The 17729-nt window shown below is 37.8% G+C and overlaps 1 protein-coding gene across 5 annotated transcripts in view; it reads left to right on the top strand.

The window, feature by feature from the left end:
* Positions 1–17729, top strand: part of KCNIP4 (potassium voltage-gated channel interacting protein 4) — a 472927-nt gene that overhangs the window by 238178 nt on the left and 217020 nt on the right. Inside the window, exon 1 of one of the 5 annotated variants that reach the window (XM_075148843.1) lies at positions 232–651. The exons of the other annotated variants lie outside the window; for them this stretch is intronic. Within the exon in view, the coding sequence (XP_075004944.1) occupies positions 552–651 (100 nt within the window). The 5' untranslated portion in view covers positions 232–551. Of the gene's footprint in view, positions 1–231; positions 652–17729 lie in introns of those variants that run through there. 5 annotated transcript variants of the gene reach the window in all.

Here is a 17729-nt window from a genome sequence, read left to right as displayed (position 1 = left end):
GTGGGGGGTGGCCCTCCCTCCGCCTGCCTGTGAATACACCTGCCTAACGGCACCGCTTCCGTCACGAATCCCGCTCCGCGCGTCTTCCCTCCCGTCGCCGCCAGGCCTGGGCTGTCCCTCGGGGCCCAGGGCGCGTCCCGGTCCCCGCGTTTCCCAGGCAACGGGCTCTCCGCACCGACGCTGCCTCCCGCCGCGCGGCCCGGGGAGCGGCGGCGGCGCCCGCCCAGACGTGCCGCCGGCGCTGCCGGCACGGCGCGTTTCCCGGGGACATTTCCCGGGTGACCTCGGGGGGCGCGGGGCGGCCGGCCCCTCGGTTCCCGCATGGCCGCCTGGCTGCGGCGGAGCCGGGTAACGCCGGCAGGCCGGGGCTGATCCGCCTGCCTCTCCCGGCCTCTGCTCGGGCAGACGGGATGTATTCCCCGCCGCTCCCCTCCCGCTCGCCCCCTTCCCTCGCAGGAGCCTTCTGCGCCTAGTTTGATGGCTTTGCAAAGAAAGCCCGGCAGAAGAGCACTTTTCTCAGTGGCGGTGGTCAGACCATGACCTAACTCATCATGAACTTGGAAGGGCTTGAAATGATAGCAGTGTTGATCGTGATTGTGCTTTTTGTTAAAGTGTTGGAACAGTTTGGGCTGATTGAAGCAGGTTTAGAAGGTAAGGGAGTGCTTTTCAGTGGCTTGTCATTTTTCTGTTCTGGTTATTCTCTCGCGGCGAGGCGAGGGGCACCTGTAAGCTGGATGTAAGACACTACCTGAGTCACCTCGAGAGTGACGTGCACAGCAGTGGCTGTGTGTTGTTGATGTTAAAGTTGCGGTGATTTTCTTTCGCAGGAAAAATAAACTGGTATCCTGAATACTGCAAGTATAGACTTAGGTGTTAAACAGAGATAAATGCCTTAAAATCTGAATCTCTTATTCCTGTTTTAAATCTGCGAATTGAAAGTAGTAGAGGTCAAAGCAGATTTCAGGATGTTAACATGCAAATACAGTTATATTGCCTTAAAATTGTATTGTAATCTATTTAAAATTGTCTTGTAATCTTTTCATGTTGACATCATCTGTACTGGGATTGTTATAATACCAAGATATATATTTTATAGTATTTAAAAACCTGTTGAATATTTAATTTACTGTTAATATTTTCAAATGTGCTTGAGGAATAACTGCAATACTCAGATGCAAAATAAGCAACTTGAACATTCACTTAGGGCAATCAAGTGCAAGTTTTATTGCTTGATGCTTTGTTTATCTTAGACAGATCTTAGCCCTCCTTTCCTTTTAGCAATGTTGTTTGTGTATAAAGCAGTAAAAATGAAAAATAAGAAGCTTATTGTATTTTTAATGTGCTTTTTATTTGTAAAAGCTAGTGGGATATTGATTATTTTTACCTTATTTCTAAAGGTGCTGTTATTCTTACCATATGAAAAGTTAGTCAAAAAACCACTGATTGTAGCGTGGTTGATAACATAATGATATTCAATGTTTTATTAGGTTCCAGACTGAAATGGTCTGTTTCTCAGATACTGAAGAAATACTGTATTCTCAAATCTTCCTGTAAGCTGGCATTTGAGTACAGTGTATATACTTATGCCTATGAAAAGGGGAACTTTGGTGACTGAGAGATTGTGGTTTCATGTGTTAACGAGTAAGAATATAAGCAAAATTTGCTCCTATGAAAAGGTCTAAAGTAATCCTGTTTATGTAACCCTTTCAAGAAACACAGTGATTTTAAACAAGGAAGTTCGCTCAACTGTTTCCGAGTCTGTGTTGCTGTCTTGTGTGGACTTGCTAGTATTGATTTACAGAATCTGAAAACCCTGCAGGGACTCACAAAAATGTGTTATCAAGCACATTTTTATAAAGAATTTATGTATCCATTAGAGTGCATTATATTGATTTTAAATGACAACAGAGAGATTCCCTTCAAATGTATGAAATTCTACTTTTCTTTTTGTTTTGTGTTCAGTTGTAAATAGAAATATCAATCAATTTGAGAAATGTTATGATAAAAGTTCTCTCTGTCATTAGAGGCTGCAGAGATTCGGAAAAAAGCAGGATTTACTTTTTAGGTTGGTCAGCAGGTTTGTGAGTGCTCTGTGGAGTCTGATTGTCACATCTGGTCGGGTTCCCTGGCAAAATTTAGCACTTGATTGTTGTCTGTACTTGTTTTTGTGGCTGGGGAAGCTGATAATGGAAAGACAATTAGAAATATAGTGAAGCTGCCTGTGAGTGGTTGGAAGATTTCTGTAAGAAATAAGTTTCTCATGCAGCTGCCTGTTTTGTCTACCTCACTGGCCAAAAAACTGGCAGTCTGTGTGTGCATGCAGTCTTAAAGTTTCTTCTTGCCTGGTGCAGGACAGGTTTCCAGCATGCCAGGCTGGATGAAACCACAGGAAGACATATCTGCCCCATTCCTCTGTGGTGTTTAACTGCTGTGAATGAGTTAAAAGGCATGTTACATGGGAATCAAGTAATAGATATAAACAATGATGTATGAAAATGGGGCTTAGCTAAATTGCACAGGCTTATGAATTTGTTTTCTCGTAGTTCAGGGACAGCGCAGGTTTATTCCCTGTTTTTTTCTTCAACCGGAGAATTAAAGATCTGCATTGATTACAATAGAAAAAAAAGATGATTTATACACTTCTACTAGGGAGTTGAAAAAATTATTATGATCTTAAGTATCAAGGGTATTCATTTCTCCTCATGAATGAAAAGTACATGCATCATAAAATTGTGCAAAAGTTAGAGATGTTTTTAAGTAGAATGTTAAGAAAAAATGAATTTTACAAGTGTATTCGGACTATCCATGTGCTTTTCCAGAAATCAGTGAGGAAGCTGGTCGCAGTTTTCTGAAAATGTTGTTTGTTATAAGGACGTGTGCAGTTGTCTGGTTTTGGATAGGTTATATCCCTTCTTTTTTTTTTTCCTCAAAGGTTAGTATGTCCCAATGAAATCTTTCTGCATGTTTCATACAAATGAATAGTTTATGGCTTATAAAACACATCCTATGTCTATCTGGAAATCATCCACAGATTCAGTAATAATCTGTAACACAGTGCACCCAAAGCAGGATGCTAGATCTGAACTCTCTAAATCATGCTGAAGCTTTGGTAGAAATCTGGGTTTCAGAATTATTCCCTGTCGTGGTAACAAAAGCTTGAAGCTAACTTATCTTCCTTTCTACACTGGTTTATCATGATTCTGAACTTTGTGAACCACTTCCACATTAATTTGGAAGAAGCAGGGGCAATTTGTGTAAATCAATAGCAAAATCTCATTTTCCTCTTTTCAGTGTCATAACTATCATAAGTTTAAGTAATATTCTGCTTTCTTCAGACTCTTCAATACCAATTGTGTATATAATAATAATAGTATGCAATTATTTTCATTATTTATGAAAAGAATAAAGTATTTTCAGAATAAAAATCGTATATACTTGCTTATACTTATTTTCTGATCTACTGCACTCAGATATCAGTATGCTTTCTGTGGTTTTGCCCAGTTGCCTTCAACTGCTGAGTGGTTCTGTTGTTGTTGTAGGAGAAGTATTTTCAAATAGATGTTTTTAATATCGTATGACAGCTCTTAAAGTGATGAGTAGCAGAATAGATTTATCCACTTTTGCAGCTTGTGGGTTGCAGAGACTTCATCTCTAGGTTAAATATTATTTTATGATGTATTGTACTCACTTAGGTAACAGTATGCTTTCTGTGGTTTTGCCTAGTTGCATTTAACTGCTGAGTGGTTTTACTGTTGTTATAAAAGTATTTTCAAATAGATGTTTTTAATATTGTATGACAGCTCCTAAAATGATAAGTAGCAGAACAGATTTATTCACTCTCATGGGTTGTGGATTGCACAGACTTTGTCTCTAGGTTAAATATTTAACTCTTCATGAATTAGGTTATGTCCTCCTTAATAAACTTTATTGATTTTTTAAAACAGTAATGTATTAGGTGTAAGGAGTAAAGTATTGATACCTAATGAGAAAAGTTTGTTCACACCTAGATATAAATTTAAAATTAATCATATTTCTTGTATGGCAAGTTTTTCCAAAAGTCATTGATAATTAAAATGAGATACAAGAACTAAGTCAAATATACAGTATGTTAGCGTATTAAGATTATGCAATATTCAGGATATCGGTTTATGAGATTTCAGTATTCTTTTAGTACTTTTCTGAAAATATTGTGATCTTCATATATAAGGATCCTATGAACTTGATCAAGATATGGAAGAAGTTTTGTATGTGAATATCTTCCTTGTTTGTCAGTTATTCTGGGTAAATTGTTGGAGACAGAGTGGTTGAAGCATCATGAGATCAGCCCTTTCCTAAGTTGAAATGGTTTTGTCCTAATGTTTCTTGGGAAACCTGGATTGATTTTCAAAAGCTAAATCACTTATTAATTAAATAAACAGCAAAATAAACTCCTCTTCGTCAATGTAAGCATTGAAACCTACACCATTAGGGATAAGGGTCAGAGAAGAAATGTGAAGGATACGAGTGATCAAAAATATTTACATAAGAATACCCTGTTTGTTAGGAAATACTCTTAAAGCAATTAGTACCTCTAACAGGAAAAGAAATGGCATAGAAGTAATCATATATGTTCCTGTGAAATGTGGATTCTATGCTTCTATATTATTGATATCTATCTAATCTCCTTGCTTAGGAGCCCTAAGAGTGGTGGTAGTAGAACATTACAGCTAAAATTGTAATAACTGAGTTAAATTACTGAAACATTTGATTCCTCTAAAATGTCAAAGCAGCTTCTAATCCCATTTTAATAATCCTGGCTACTGATGACTTCCCATTCAACAGAGCAAAACCATGGACACACGGGGAGTTGCCCGTGATATTTACAACTGTTTTTGACAAGGACTGGATATGACTGGAAACAAGGCTGAAGTTACTTGTGGTTGCTCTGAAATTAGCAGCTACAGAAGCTGTTTTGTCACCCAGACTACGATCTGCTGGGAATTTCAACATTTCCGCAGTGATGTCCCTCTTCACAGAGTTGTTCATGGATGGAAGCAGAGGAATCTTCATTTCAGAGGATACATAATCACTAGCACTTCATACTAGAGATAGCTTGTAATAAACATAGGGGCTTTTCTGCCATTTTCTTAAGATCAGTCTTGATGTTAAAGAGAGTTATGTGCAGAATTATGAAGTACGAAAGCGATCATGGACCAATATGTGAAATGATTAGCTTGAGCTGACAGTGTGCAAAAGAAAAAGGGATGATAGAAATTCTAATATTAGCAATTTCAGGCATTCCTTAGCAGTAATTTTTTCAATTAAGTCTTCATATATAACAAGATAAATTGAATTAAAACAGCTGTTGAAACAACTACTCAGATGTGGGCCAGTGAGCAGTAGAGAGAAATCTTTAATATGGAACTCCAGTGAAGTTTTCCTTGATTAAATATTTCTGCTCAAACAGCACTAGCAAGTCATTTGTAGACAGCGGAATGTATTGTAGTTGATTTGGAGCTATGCACGTGCGAGCACCTGACCCGGTTGTGCATCCTGCAGGACTGGTGAGGAGGCCACTACTGGGCAGAATGAACAAGAGGAAAGCTCTTCCCCTTCTGTTTTTTTCATACGAGAAGCCTCAAGTTCTGGATACAGTTTTAAAAAACAGAAATAGGCAGGTAAGAAAAGAAACTTGCTAGCCAAGAGAATTTGTAATAGGTGCCTTCAGCTCTTAGTTGCCTGCTTTAAGCAGTCTGAGCTCTCCGAATCACCTTCTGAAGGCTGGTCCATTGTTCCTGAAAAACCTTCTAGTGTTCCCAGGTCAGTGTCTCCTGAAGAGCTTCTTTTCTCAAGGCTAATTGTCACTTCTGATGATGATGTGCGTGGCTAGTGCTTTACATCCACAAAGATCAAAGTAGGTAAATACTGTAACTGCAAATGAAAAGATGTCAAAGAAATAGATGGATAAAGAGCACTACACTCTGAGTTATTAATACAATATGTTTTGCAAACTTACTAGTTTATAATTAACTTTTTTAAAAAGAGAACAAAAATATTAGACCCAGGTAAGCAGGGAGTTGATCAGAGAACTCTCAACTTCCCTCTGCGGTGAATAGTTGTGATGCAGTTCATGAACACAAGGGTCTCATTCCCGTTGCAGTTTGGTTATTAGTTATCCCATATAGAATGGGACTTTGCATAAATGGAAATTGTCTCATCTACTATGAAATGGAAGAGTACTAGAACCTCATTGCTCGGTTTTACTCTTTTGTAATTTTAGGTGATAACCTAGAGAATTTTATGAGAATAACCTGGTTATGAGATAGAGATGGGATTCTGGTCTGATTTATCTCCCTCAAGGAGACAACTTCTGATATTTACTTCCCCTACTTCCTACTGGCTACTCAATATAGAATTTATATTTTCAAAGTGTCTGTTTTATTTATTTACTTTGAATAAGTAAATGCTACATTCTTACTGTCAAAGAGCCACCATAAGCAAAGGAAAATTATACACCGCACAGTGTTTGCTTATCACTGTAAATGCCTTTACTTTTACATATTCTTCACAAGGCTGAATTCCCTTTTAATGAAAATCTATAAATGCCCTCTAGTTACATTTATTGACTCTCTCTTTTCACTTTTTCACTGTCTTAGCTATCAGTAAATGTGGATGGTACAAATCGAAATATGCACAATTTCTACCAAGTTTTGAGAACTTTTATTACTTTTCAGTACATAAGGCTGAAATAGCAAAAAAAAAATCTATATATTTTTTAATTATCAAAAAACCAATAAAACTTAAATTGATGTTATGGATTTTTTTAAGCAAGATATTTAGAGCTAATTAGTTTCATGGTCTACTGAGTAGAAGAGTAAACATTTTCTAAGAACACAGTTTTGTCAATGATTAGGGGAAAAATGGCATACTGAACTTCGTAGGCAGAAGCAAATAACCTGAATAATGAAATCAGGTGTACCCATTCTGTTTAGAAATATGTTAGTGGTAATAATGACACAGACAGTGGGATCGAGTGCACCCTCAGCAAGTTTGCAGACGACACCAAGCTGAGTGGTGCGGGTGACACGCCTGAGATACGGGATGCCATCCAGAGGGACCTGGACAAGCTCGAGAAGTGGGCCCGTGTGAACCTCATGAGGTTCAACAAGGCCAAGTGCAAGGTCCTGCACCTGGGTCGAGGCAACCCCCGGTATCAACACAGGCTGGGGGATGAAGGGATTGAGAGCAGCCCTGCCGAGAAGGACTTGGGGGTACTGGTGGACGAAGAGCTGGACGTGTGCCGGCAATGTGCGCTCGCAGCCCAGAAGGCCAACCGTATCCTGGGCTGCATCAAAAGAAGGGTGGCCAGCAGGTCGAGGGAGGTGATTCTGCCCGTCTACTCCGCTCTGCTGAGACCCCACCTGCAGTACTGCGTACAGCTCTGGAGCCCTCAGCACAAGAAAGACATGGACCTGTTGGAGCGGGTCCAGAGGAGGGCCACAAAAATGATCAGGGGGTGGAACGCCTCTCCTATGAGGAAAGGCTGAGAGAGCTGGGGTTGTTCAGCCTGGAAAAGAGACGGCTTTGGGAAGACCTTATTGCAGCCTTTCAGTACTTAAAGGGGGCTTATAAGAAAGATGGCAGCAAACTTCTTAGCAGGGCCTGTTGTGACAGGACAAGAGGTAATGGTTTTAAACTAAAAGAGGGTAGATTTAGACTAGATATAAGGAAGAAATTTTTTACGATGAGGGTGGTGAAACACTGGAACAGGTTGCTCATTCAAGGTCAGGTTGGATGGGGCTCTGAGCAACCTGATCTAGTTGAAGATGTTCCTGCCCACAGCAGGGGTGTTGGACTAGATGACCTTTAAAAGTCCCTTCCAACCAAACTATTCTATGATTCTGTGATTCTGTGATTCTATGATAATAATACTCTCTGCACTTTTTTTTCTGTAGGATTCAAAATGCTTTACAACAGTAAATAGAATTGTCTCCTCATGTGTGCAAATATATCAGTGAAATGAAGTCAGAGAGTAGTAAATTTCACAAGTTGATACATGAAGTAAAAAGGAGTTGTCAGATCACGTGCTTTACATTCCTGTATGCCACAGGGCAATAATTTTCATCCATTGGCTTTTTTGATGAACCATGAAATGCGTTTGATGTAAGGAGAAACCAAGTGAGCGCAAGTGATTTTTTTTTATTTGGGATATATCCATTAAAGTCAGTGATATTCTTAACTTGTGAGAGTTACAGGCTTTCTAAAGTTAGGTGGGGTCAATCCAAAACCTTGACATGTTCTGAAGATGACAAGGGAAGAAGGAGTAATCCCTTCATTTCACAATTTCTTCCTTTTTGCTATTGTTAAAAAACAGTGTCTGATTCCAGTTTTTTCCCCTTATCTTTATTCTCTGCATCACTCCCAGATTTCCCTCCCTTTTAAGTAGGCAGTATATGCTTTCTGGCCATTAACTCTGTGTCAGTCATTTGGTAAATGTCTCAGAAATCAGGAAGATCAACTGCACTTGCTGTATTATCTCTATGACACTATCCTTGTTAATATGCTTTCTTTTGTTCCTAATGCATTTTAGAAATCACCAGCCCAAATACAAACTTTAAAGGTTTATCCCCAGCTCTTTAGGCCATTCAATAATGGATTTTTCTCCTTTGCCTTAGTTTCCTATGTAAGTTTTCTATACATCATAATTCATTCAGATTGTTATTTCCCTTTTTTCCATGTGTTCACTATTATTCTCACATTTATAACTAACGTAGCTACTATATCACAGAAGGAAAATGAGTTTTTAACCAAAACTTATCTCTTTATTGCCGAATTGCAACATTTTAGTCATCTAATGCATCTTTGTGTAGAATTCCTAATTTTTATTATATTTTTCTGTCTGATTTTCCATCAGTCACCTTCACTCAAAATGTTCCTCTGCTTCAGAAAGTCAGGCGTTTTGACACACTAAGGATATATGGATTTAGATATAATAGATACACACACTTTGAATTCAGACTGCATTCATTTTGCTCACATACAATGCAAAGAGATGCTCAGCCTTCGCCTTTATGCCCTTACTTTAACTTCCAGTCCAGTTTTGACCTCATCTTTCTAGTTTAAAGATATTTAAAATATAACTTCTGTAATATTTAGCTCAATGTCTCTTTTATTAGAAAATAGTAACTCCAAATTTTAGGAACTTTATTTCATGTGGTTTCAAGCTGGTGTGTCCTTAACATCACAGATTACATAGATCATTGTATTCTGTAGTTTGATAGGATCACTGTGAAAACCCTTACTAGGTTTTTGTAGGTCCTTGCATTATTGTGATTATGAGCTTTGCATTATGATTAACTCAGTCTGCTAGTTGCTTTGACTAATCCCTGACCAATATACTGTCTTCTGCACTCCAGTGTTAGACTCCATGATCCGATTCAGGTAGACCCATGTAGATCAACATCACAATAATCACAGTAAAAATGGCTTATTTCCAGTTGTTTTACCTTTTCATGCTCTTGCTTGTGGAGTAAGAAAGATTGCTTGAGTTTTCCTGGGTTTTTTTTCAGTTGGCAAATTAGGTCAGTTAAATTTGCGAAATCATTTTAGTCCTATGTGTTCTTATATCAAAGATGAAAGATTAAGGAATATCACTGAAAGTGTGTTAGACAGCCTTATTATTTAGTATTATAGTTTGTATTTTCACATTGCCCTGTAGCCCCTTCCTGAATTCTCTGCCCAAATTTCTTCATATAAAATTACAAATGATTGTATATCTTCTTAAGGTTATAAAGAAGATCTTGTGTTTTAGCTATTTTTTTTTATAGGAGAGTTCTTCCTTTAGTTATCTGACCTATTTCTCTGGTAGCTATCGATGAACTGTTCAGCACCTGGTAGAAAATTCAGTCCAGCCAGACTGAATGCTGCCTAAATCTAATGAGGCAGATGATTTAATCTGATACAACGTCTCTGTTTTTCATTTCTGCAGTCATTTTCCCCTGTGGCATCTCTAGAAGTAATTTCTGATTGTAGTTCTGATAGACCTTACTGGCATTTTTTGGTAACACTACAGAAGCATTAATATTTATGCTTCTCCAGGCACATTTTTTTTGGATCAATAGTCCAAAAATTATTCTTCTTCAAACAGACAGATAAAACTTGGATCATCCAAAGCAGGCCACAACAGCTATCTTCTCGTTGTTGATAATGTGAGATAATGAAAGAAAAAGAGATTAAATTAAGTGAATACCCATTTATTAATCAGATATTTATTTCCCAATAGTTATATCAAATATTGTAGGAAATGTCGTGTACTTTTACATAGAAGAAGTATGATTATAAGTTTAACACTCATTAGTAACAATGAATTTTAATACAGAAAACTCCAACAAAATAAACCTGTACATCTGAAGCAGAAAAGAGAAAGGGGTATTAGAGAAGTGAATTGTTTAGGACATTAAGGAAGATATCTTCACTGGACATATGCATTATGATGATGCATAATACTCAGAAAACATTGTAGGCACATCAGAATAGACTCTTGTCCTCCAAGGTCTGCGCCTACATCAGGAAGGTTTGATAGGGAGGTATTGGCACAGACCTGATTCATCTTCTCTTTGCCTATGCTTTGAGTAAATCTCATTTGGTTTCACCTTTTATGACAAACTTCGCTTCCAAATTATGTTTTGTATAAATAGCTTTATTTAAATATCCCTGTTGGAGGGGAGCAGGATTGAGTTACATAAAATCCACCTGACCCTCTTTTTTTGGTGCCTCTATTACCCGTTTCTGTCAGACTGACAACCTGTTGTGTTCAGTGATGGCTTGCTGTTGCAAAGGCAATCATGCCATTACATACACAGCTAAGAAGTTACATAGTCTTATGTTGAAATCATTGATAGGATTGACCAAATATAAAGGTATGAGTTTCTGTGCATGCATGTGATGAGAGGGGAGAGAAAAAGTTCTGGAGAAAGTCCTAATGACCCGCAACCCAAAACTGTAAGATACATTACTTTCAAGGTGAAGCAAAAGATGAGTTACGTGCAGTATGTAAGGAGTGTCACACCTCACAGTTGCATGAATATCTGCTGGGACACTTATGAAAAGAGGTGCCTTTTGGACCCCTTACATTATCCATACTCACTGTCTCTCTGGCTTAGCACAAATTAATAATTGATAAGAGACCTCTTCTTGTAGAAACTACTCTTCTAGCTGAGTCCTCAAGAATGCCATTTTTCTACCTAAACTATCTGATTTACATAAGTAGTTGTAAGCAATATCTATACTTCTGAATACTTCAACTCGTAGGTTAGCGTTATGCCTATATTGCAGTATTGTCAAAACTGTGTTGTTACCAAGATTAGCATTTTCTTCAAAAACAGTCTGAGTCCACTAATGCATTATGAGGACACATATTAAAACATTCTTATTACCTCGTTTACAAATATTTCAAAGCTAATGTAATACATTTCAAGGTTAATTGCTACTATTATCTCAATTTAGAAAACCCTATGCCCTCTTTTGTATTAAAGATAAATTATTGTACAAGTATGTGTGTATATCTGCTGTATGCGTTAAGAGTATTGCAGTAATTTTATCCAAAACTTTCCTTAACACCTTGACTGATAAGGTAAGACAGCATGTCATGTCAGTGAGGCCCAGAAATGAACTATTCTCCCCTCCCGCCCTGCTTTTCAAAAGGCCTTTTCAGAAGATCAGACATCTTGCAGCTCACATGTTATTTGTTGCTTATCAGACCCATTTTCTTGGAAAATACCTGGTCAAGGATTTCAAATGCAGCAAACAAGGCATCTGTAAGTTGATCTGTTCTTTTGGTAGAAGCTCATACTCAATCAGCATTTTTTCTAACTGTGCCTCTACCAAGTGACGGGGTGGCTGTAGGTCACCAGGAGAGACAATTGCAGCTGGTGGAAAAAATCATCTATATACAGCCACCTCTTGCCTGTGTCTGAGGAGCTTTCAGGAAAAACAGACAGAAGACACAGCCTGCGTAAGTTTCTCTGATGGTGGCAGCCCATGCTTGTCTGTTGTGCTTAAGAAGCAGGCAGAGATTTATCTTGTAGTGCATGTATAGTGAACCTGCTATTTCTGGGAAGCCCAAACTTGTGCAGATAATCCATAATGCTCATGTGCAGTAACTCTGTTCCCTTGGAGGATGAGACCGTATTCTGCCACTAAAGGAGGGTGTAGTCTGTCCACTTGGAAAGTAGTCTATCATCTGAGTAAAGTCCTTGACTATTTTTTTCATTAGAAATAACGTTTTTTCACACTGAGTCAAATTTTATTTAGCCTTAGGATATACATGTTAGATATTTAAAATATATTAACATGCCATCTGAGTTGCCTCCTTTGATGTCTGAGATTTAAATTTTTATTTGCAAGACAGCAGTCAAAAAAATGTTTGGCACTGAACACCTAGCAAGATCCCAAGGATAGGAGGTGCATTGGAGGTCTGCCTTGTTTCATTTGTAACTTGCAGCTGGTGATAAAAGGAATTTTACACAGTTTGAGTTTTCTCAAGTTTTAATATATTTGAAGAAAAATTACTTTAATATGTTCATTATATATATTTAATACAACATCAATCTAGATTGTTTTCATTAACCTTGAGTTTAAGACTTCTAAGACTTATTTTACAAATAGAAGTCCTGCTCTTACACAAATGTGGCAATGTAAATGCCATGCTTGAAAACCATTTGGGATCTGAAGACAAGTTAGAGCTCTTTCCCTCTTACTCATCGTCACAAAGCTCAGAGGTCACATTCTGGCAAGTTTTAAGACTGTATACGTAATGTGAGATGAATCAGGTTACCAGAACATGAGTAATTGTTTTCAGAAGTAGAGAGGTGTAACTGAAGACACAATATGATGCTGAAATTTTAGTTTTAGCAAAAAAAATTTGTTTAGCAAGTTGGCAATTGAGATATAATGAAATGTGGTTCATTTGCCCACAATCAAAAATAATAAAAATGTCATTAAGACAGGAAGGAATTTTCAGTCAGCTCAGATGCTGACCCATTCAGTGAAAAGATATCACCTTTGAATTATCATTCCAAAAATCTCATAATCTGCTAAAAGTCATACTTTAAATGTTACTTTTTTTCTCTTTGCTTCCTTACTGTTCTCTTACAGGACTATTTTAAGAAGCAATCACTTTCTGAATGTTAGAATTTTTTGACTGAGCCAATAATTAATAGACCTAAAACATTCCTATTTAAAAAGTAATCTCATTGTAAAAACCCAAGTTAAAGATTCATCACGACATCCTTTGACAAGCTGGCCCAGCATTTAATTACTTTCAATGCTAGAAATGTGTATCTGCTTTTGGCTTCTGCTGCTGTTTAGCTCAAGAGCTCCCTATGTAATACCTTTGCCTATTCTTTGCCAGATTTAAAATACTATGTAGCATCAGATATCTTTAATCTTTGTAGATTAATTTTTAATCTGTGTTTAGGAACTTCTTCACCTTTTTCTCTTAAAAACTAAGTAAGTAAAACTATTTTAGCACTTGTACCATTTGCTTTCCAGATTAAAAATAAGTTTTGTGGTTCTTTTCTGAACCTTTTTCAGTTTTTAATAAACTTCTTAGAGGATTGATATTCAAACTGGACACAGGATTCAAAACTGTCCTCAGACAGGTCAGAGGTAAGAGGTAATATCCCTGCCTTGCCCATACTTGATAATTTACCACTAATGCATCTGAGCATTAATTAGCTCATCTTACACTTTTATGTAAAATAGAGATATTCACATTAGTGATTTTACACAGAACTAAAGAGAAGGGTGAATTCCTGTCTTTTTCATTAGAAGAGTTCATTACAAAATCTTTGGTAATTTTATTTTTTTCCTTTGGAATAACCGTATTAAAGATGTGACCTTCTGTTGTGAAGCCTGATATGGATTAGTACAAGTGTACCACCTCCTGTGGTTTTGTTCATCTTAAATTAGCCTACCATAAAAAGTGAAATAACATGTTGAATTAGGAGTGCTGCTTCAGAACTGTTCCATTTGTTACTGGGTTATCAAACTAACTTTTAGAAAAAATTATCTGCAGTTATTTGTCTTTATGAATATAGGTGAGTATAAAGATGTATTTTTTTCCTCTTTGGAAGATTGCCATTCCTCCCATTTTTATCTTTTTTGTTCCTTCTTTAAGATTTATTACTCTGGGAATTTTCTTTCTGATTATAAACCTGCAGTATCACTACTCTTAGTTTATAGATATATATTTTTGCAGTCAGGAAAAATGATAAAATGTAACTTTTCATGCACAGATTTTTATTTTTCTAAAGTTCTGTAAATATTTATTGCAGTGATGAAGTAACAAATTCAATATTGGTATATTTTCTGTATTCATTAATGTTTTTAGACATCACTGTGTTATGTGGATGTATAGAATCAGAAGTATAGAAGTATAGTTCCAAGTACCATGTTCAACACCTTGTGCTATCAGCATCGCTACTTGGATTAAAGCACATTTCTTTTTTTCTTGGCAGGGGGAGCTTTTTCTATTATAATTTAAGAACAGTGATGAAACTGTAAGTTTTTGTTAACATAGTATTAAATGTTTTCCGTTGTTTAAAATATGATGGTCTCAGTAACCAAGTACATGGTTATTTGGATGTAGTTGAAGCTGATTACAGTCTTGATCTCAGCCTGTTTCTTGGAAGTGAGCTGTAATTGGCAAGTAATTCAAGACCTCGAGCGCTGCCCTTGCCAGGCAGATACAAGGTGAAAAACATGCCCACTCATCCGTCAGATAGCTTGTCAGTGTCCGGTCTTTTCTCAAATAATCCCTGAAGGGAATGATTACCTCTCTCTGAGTCAACCACAGGTTCAGCCTGACTTGGTTTGGACTCTTAGGTATTTTTCAACAGCGGACAGAGCTGTGAGTGGCTATTCTAGTGAATGGCAAAATTCAACAGGTGGCAAATCAATCCGGTTTGCAACTGTGTTTTGTACTGCCATAATCGCAAGGATAAATCACTGTTATTGAGTCCTTGTGCTCATGGAAGAAACACGCTTCCATCTTGCTTTAAAGGTAAGGGAAGTGTGTGCAATAGTGCCCCAGAAATAAAAGCGTATGCTTTGGTATTAAAAGAGGAGTTAAATCCTCATCATACCCTCAAACTTCTTCAGCATCTATAGAAGTGCTGGTATTTTCCTGACTCAAGAGAAGCTGTGAGAGTGTTTCCCTCTAATTGAAGAAGGCCTTCATAAAGATTGTACCATCAGACATTGTTTAAAATTGCTAATGCAAAGGTCCATTCAGTCCTACCCTCCACTCTTGTCCACTTCACTCTTAACACTCAGGAATCAAACCTCTTCCTGTTTTGTTCTTTTTTTCCCACACGCTCATGACATCTTGAGCACCCCTAATGACTCCAGAGCCACACTACATCCACCTGCAATTTTCATTTGAATTTCAGAATGAAAACGCATTTGTAGTTGCACTCAGGAGTCAAGTCTTCTGAATTTCACTTTTGCTACCTCTGTACGGATACTCACTGGTGTCAAGAGCAGCAGAAGAGGGATGTGTTGTTACTATCCAGTAAACAAACCCCACCAGTTCTCCTTTTTTGTTTGTTTTTTTAATCTTTTTTTTCTTTTTCTAGTAAAGATCAGTTTCTTTGGGAGATTGAAGGCATCCATGAAATAGAAAGATTGGATGCTCTCACCTTTTGGCAACTGGCTTTCATGTCTCTGTACAAAAGGGTGAGAATAATGTCAGACTCTAGGAAAATGAACATCTGTGCCCTTGGGTGTATGTGATTATTATCTCTTTTTCTTCTCCACAAGTTATCCTATCTCTCTCCAGGGATGCTTCCACAAGGAGGAAGTAGTTAATATTCCAGTCCTAGAAACCAAATCCCCTCTCACTTAAGGAGAAAGGACATTTACAGCAGACGCTCTCAGGTGCCACACAGGATCCACCTTGGGCCTAAAGAGGATCAATATTTTTATTTTGAAATTCAAGTCCGAGATGATGGTACTGGCAGTTACAAGTCCATTGCTTGAGGAAATAACTGGTTTTAATACATGAACTTCTTTTCCCACATGCTATATGTTGTAATATAATGAAGTTTAGGAAATATCTTCAGTTTATGATGAGCCTTACCATTTGAGTCTTCCATGTCTACAAGTGTCTTCACCAGTGCCCTGGATGTATGATTCAAATGGAAACAGTTAACAGTTTCCTGGTGAAGGGCAAAAAGGTTACAGGAGTTCTCTGTACTATTACTAGTACAATATTACTGAAGATTGCTTCATTACTATTACTAGTAAGATTGCTTCATGAACTTTCCTACAGCTGGATCCCACCTGTCCTGGGGCAATTTTCAAATGCTGAAAGATCCTAAAACATCTAGGGGTATTAAGGTCGTAATGGCTTAACTAGCTTAATGGGGTTGTACTGCAGCATATTCTAATGCTCTATACCATATTTTATGTGCACTGCATATAATTGTGACTCCAGCTTTATCATGTCACAAAAATTTTGGGAGTCTGTGTACAACTGCTCCTCACTTGTCATAATATTGGAATTATTTAAGGAGCAATTTTCTTTCAAATTCAGTCATTTACTTCCAAACCTACACTCTTTTTATGGACCAAGAAACCTAATCTGGCAGGCCCCTCAGAATCCCGCCTACATTTTGCAGGACTTCAGCATGCGTAAACTTCATATTCTGTCAGGTAGCACCAAAAACATGGAAGTATGTGATCCTTTCTTTAGGTCTGGGAATCAACCAGTCTTGAGAATATTGGATATATTATGTTCACGTGTTAACCTTTCAGGAGCCTTAAGTGTGTTCTTAGGCAGTCAAACTCATATCAAACAAGGAGGTCATGAGTGGGAAGTTCATTCAGAATGATGAACTATTTCCCATTTTTTCAGACTGTGACTGGTTTGTTTGCTTGAGAGCAGGCCAGATGTGTCAGTCCTTTAGCCTGAGAGTTGAGTTTCCCCAGAATCCCAGCTGAATGCCTTTCTGATTAAGATTCACAGTCTATGCCTTCCTTCCAGCCTTACTTTTACCAAAGTCCTCAGAAAAATAAATACAATCACTAAGTGCTAGCCTGGTTTTTGCTTCCAGGAATCTGCTCTGCCTTCCAGTGAAGATGCTTTGTCTCTGTTCCAAGTCTGCTCTCACACAGCTCAGCACAGTGATTCTCACATCTCATCACACATACTGGATAACTTTCAGTATTTAAGCATCTTCTACACAACAGGGACGTTAAGCAAAAGTGCATATCCAGGTAAACCAAATTATTTTCTTGTCTTCTGGTCAGTTGTCTTGCTTGTAGTCTTCGCCATAAAGAGACTGGCTATTTTAAATGATTTATTTTAAAAGATTTTCACACAGAGCAGGAGATTGTGTTGGAATCTCCTATGACAGTGATAGGGAAGAGCCAAAAGATGTGATCCTAGTGCACTCCAGGCAGCCTCAGAGATTCCTGAGATCTGTGAGAAACCATCTGAACTTCCAGCCATGCCTTCACCAAACACTGTGGAATTGCAGATGTTTCTGTTTACTGAGTAGCTCTTGGCAAGGCAGTTCCACAATGTTTTCTTAAGGAATTCATGCCCTACAACCTCTTAGCTTGTTCCAGTCTGGTGGATGTGGTGGAACAATGGTAGCAATGATCCTGTAGTGAATTTGTGTCCTGACAATCACTTCAAAGAGAAAGGAAGGTTATTTAGCAGTAAATGGAAGGTACAAGTAAGC

This window comes from Calonectris borealis, chromosome 4 (assembly GCF_964195595.1).
Source record: "Calonectris borealis chromosome 4, bCalBor7.hap1.2, whole genome shotgun sequence".
In the NCBI taxonomy this organism is placed as follows: domain Eukaryota; kingdom Metazoa; phylum Chordata; class Aves; order Procellariiformes; family Procellariidae; genus Calonectris; species Calonectris borealis.
This window is presented reverse-complemented; position numbering and strand designations above follow the sequence as displayed.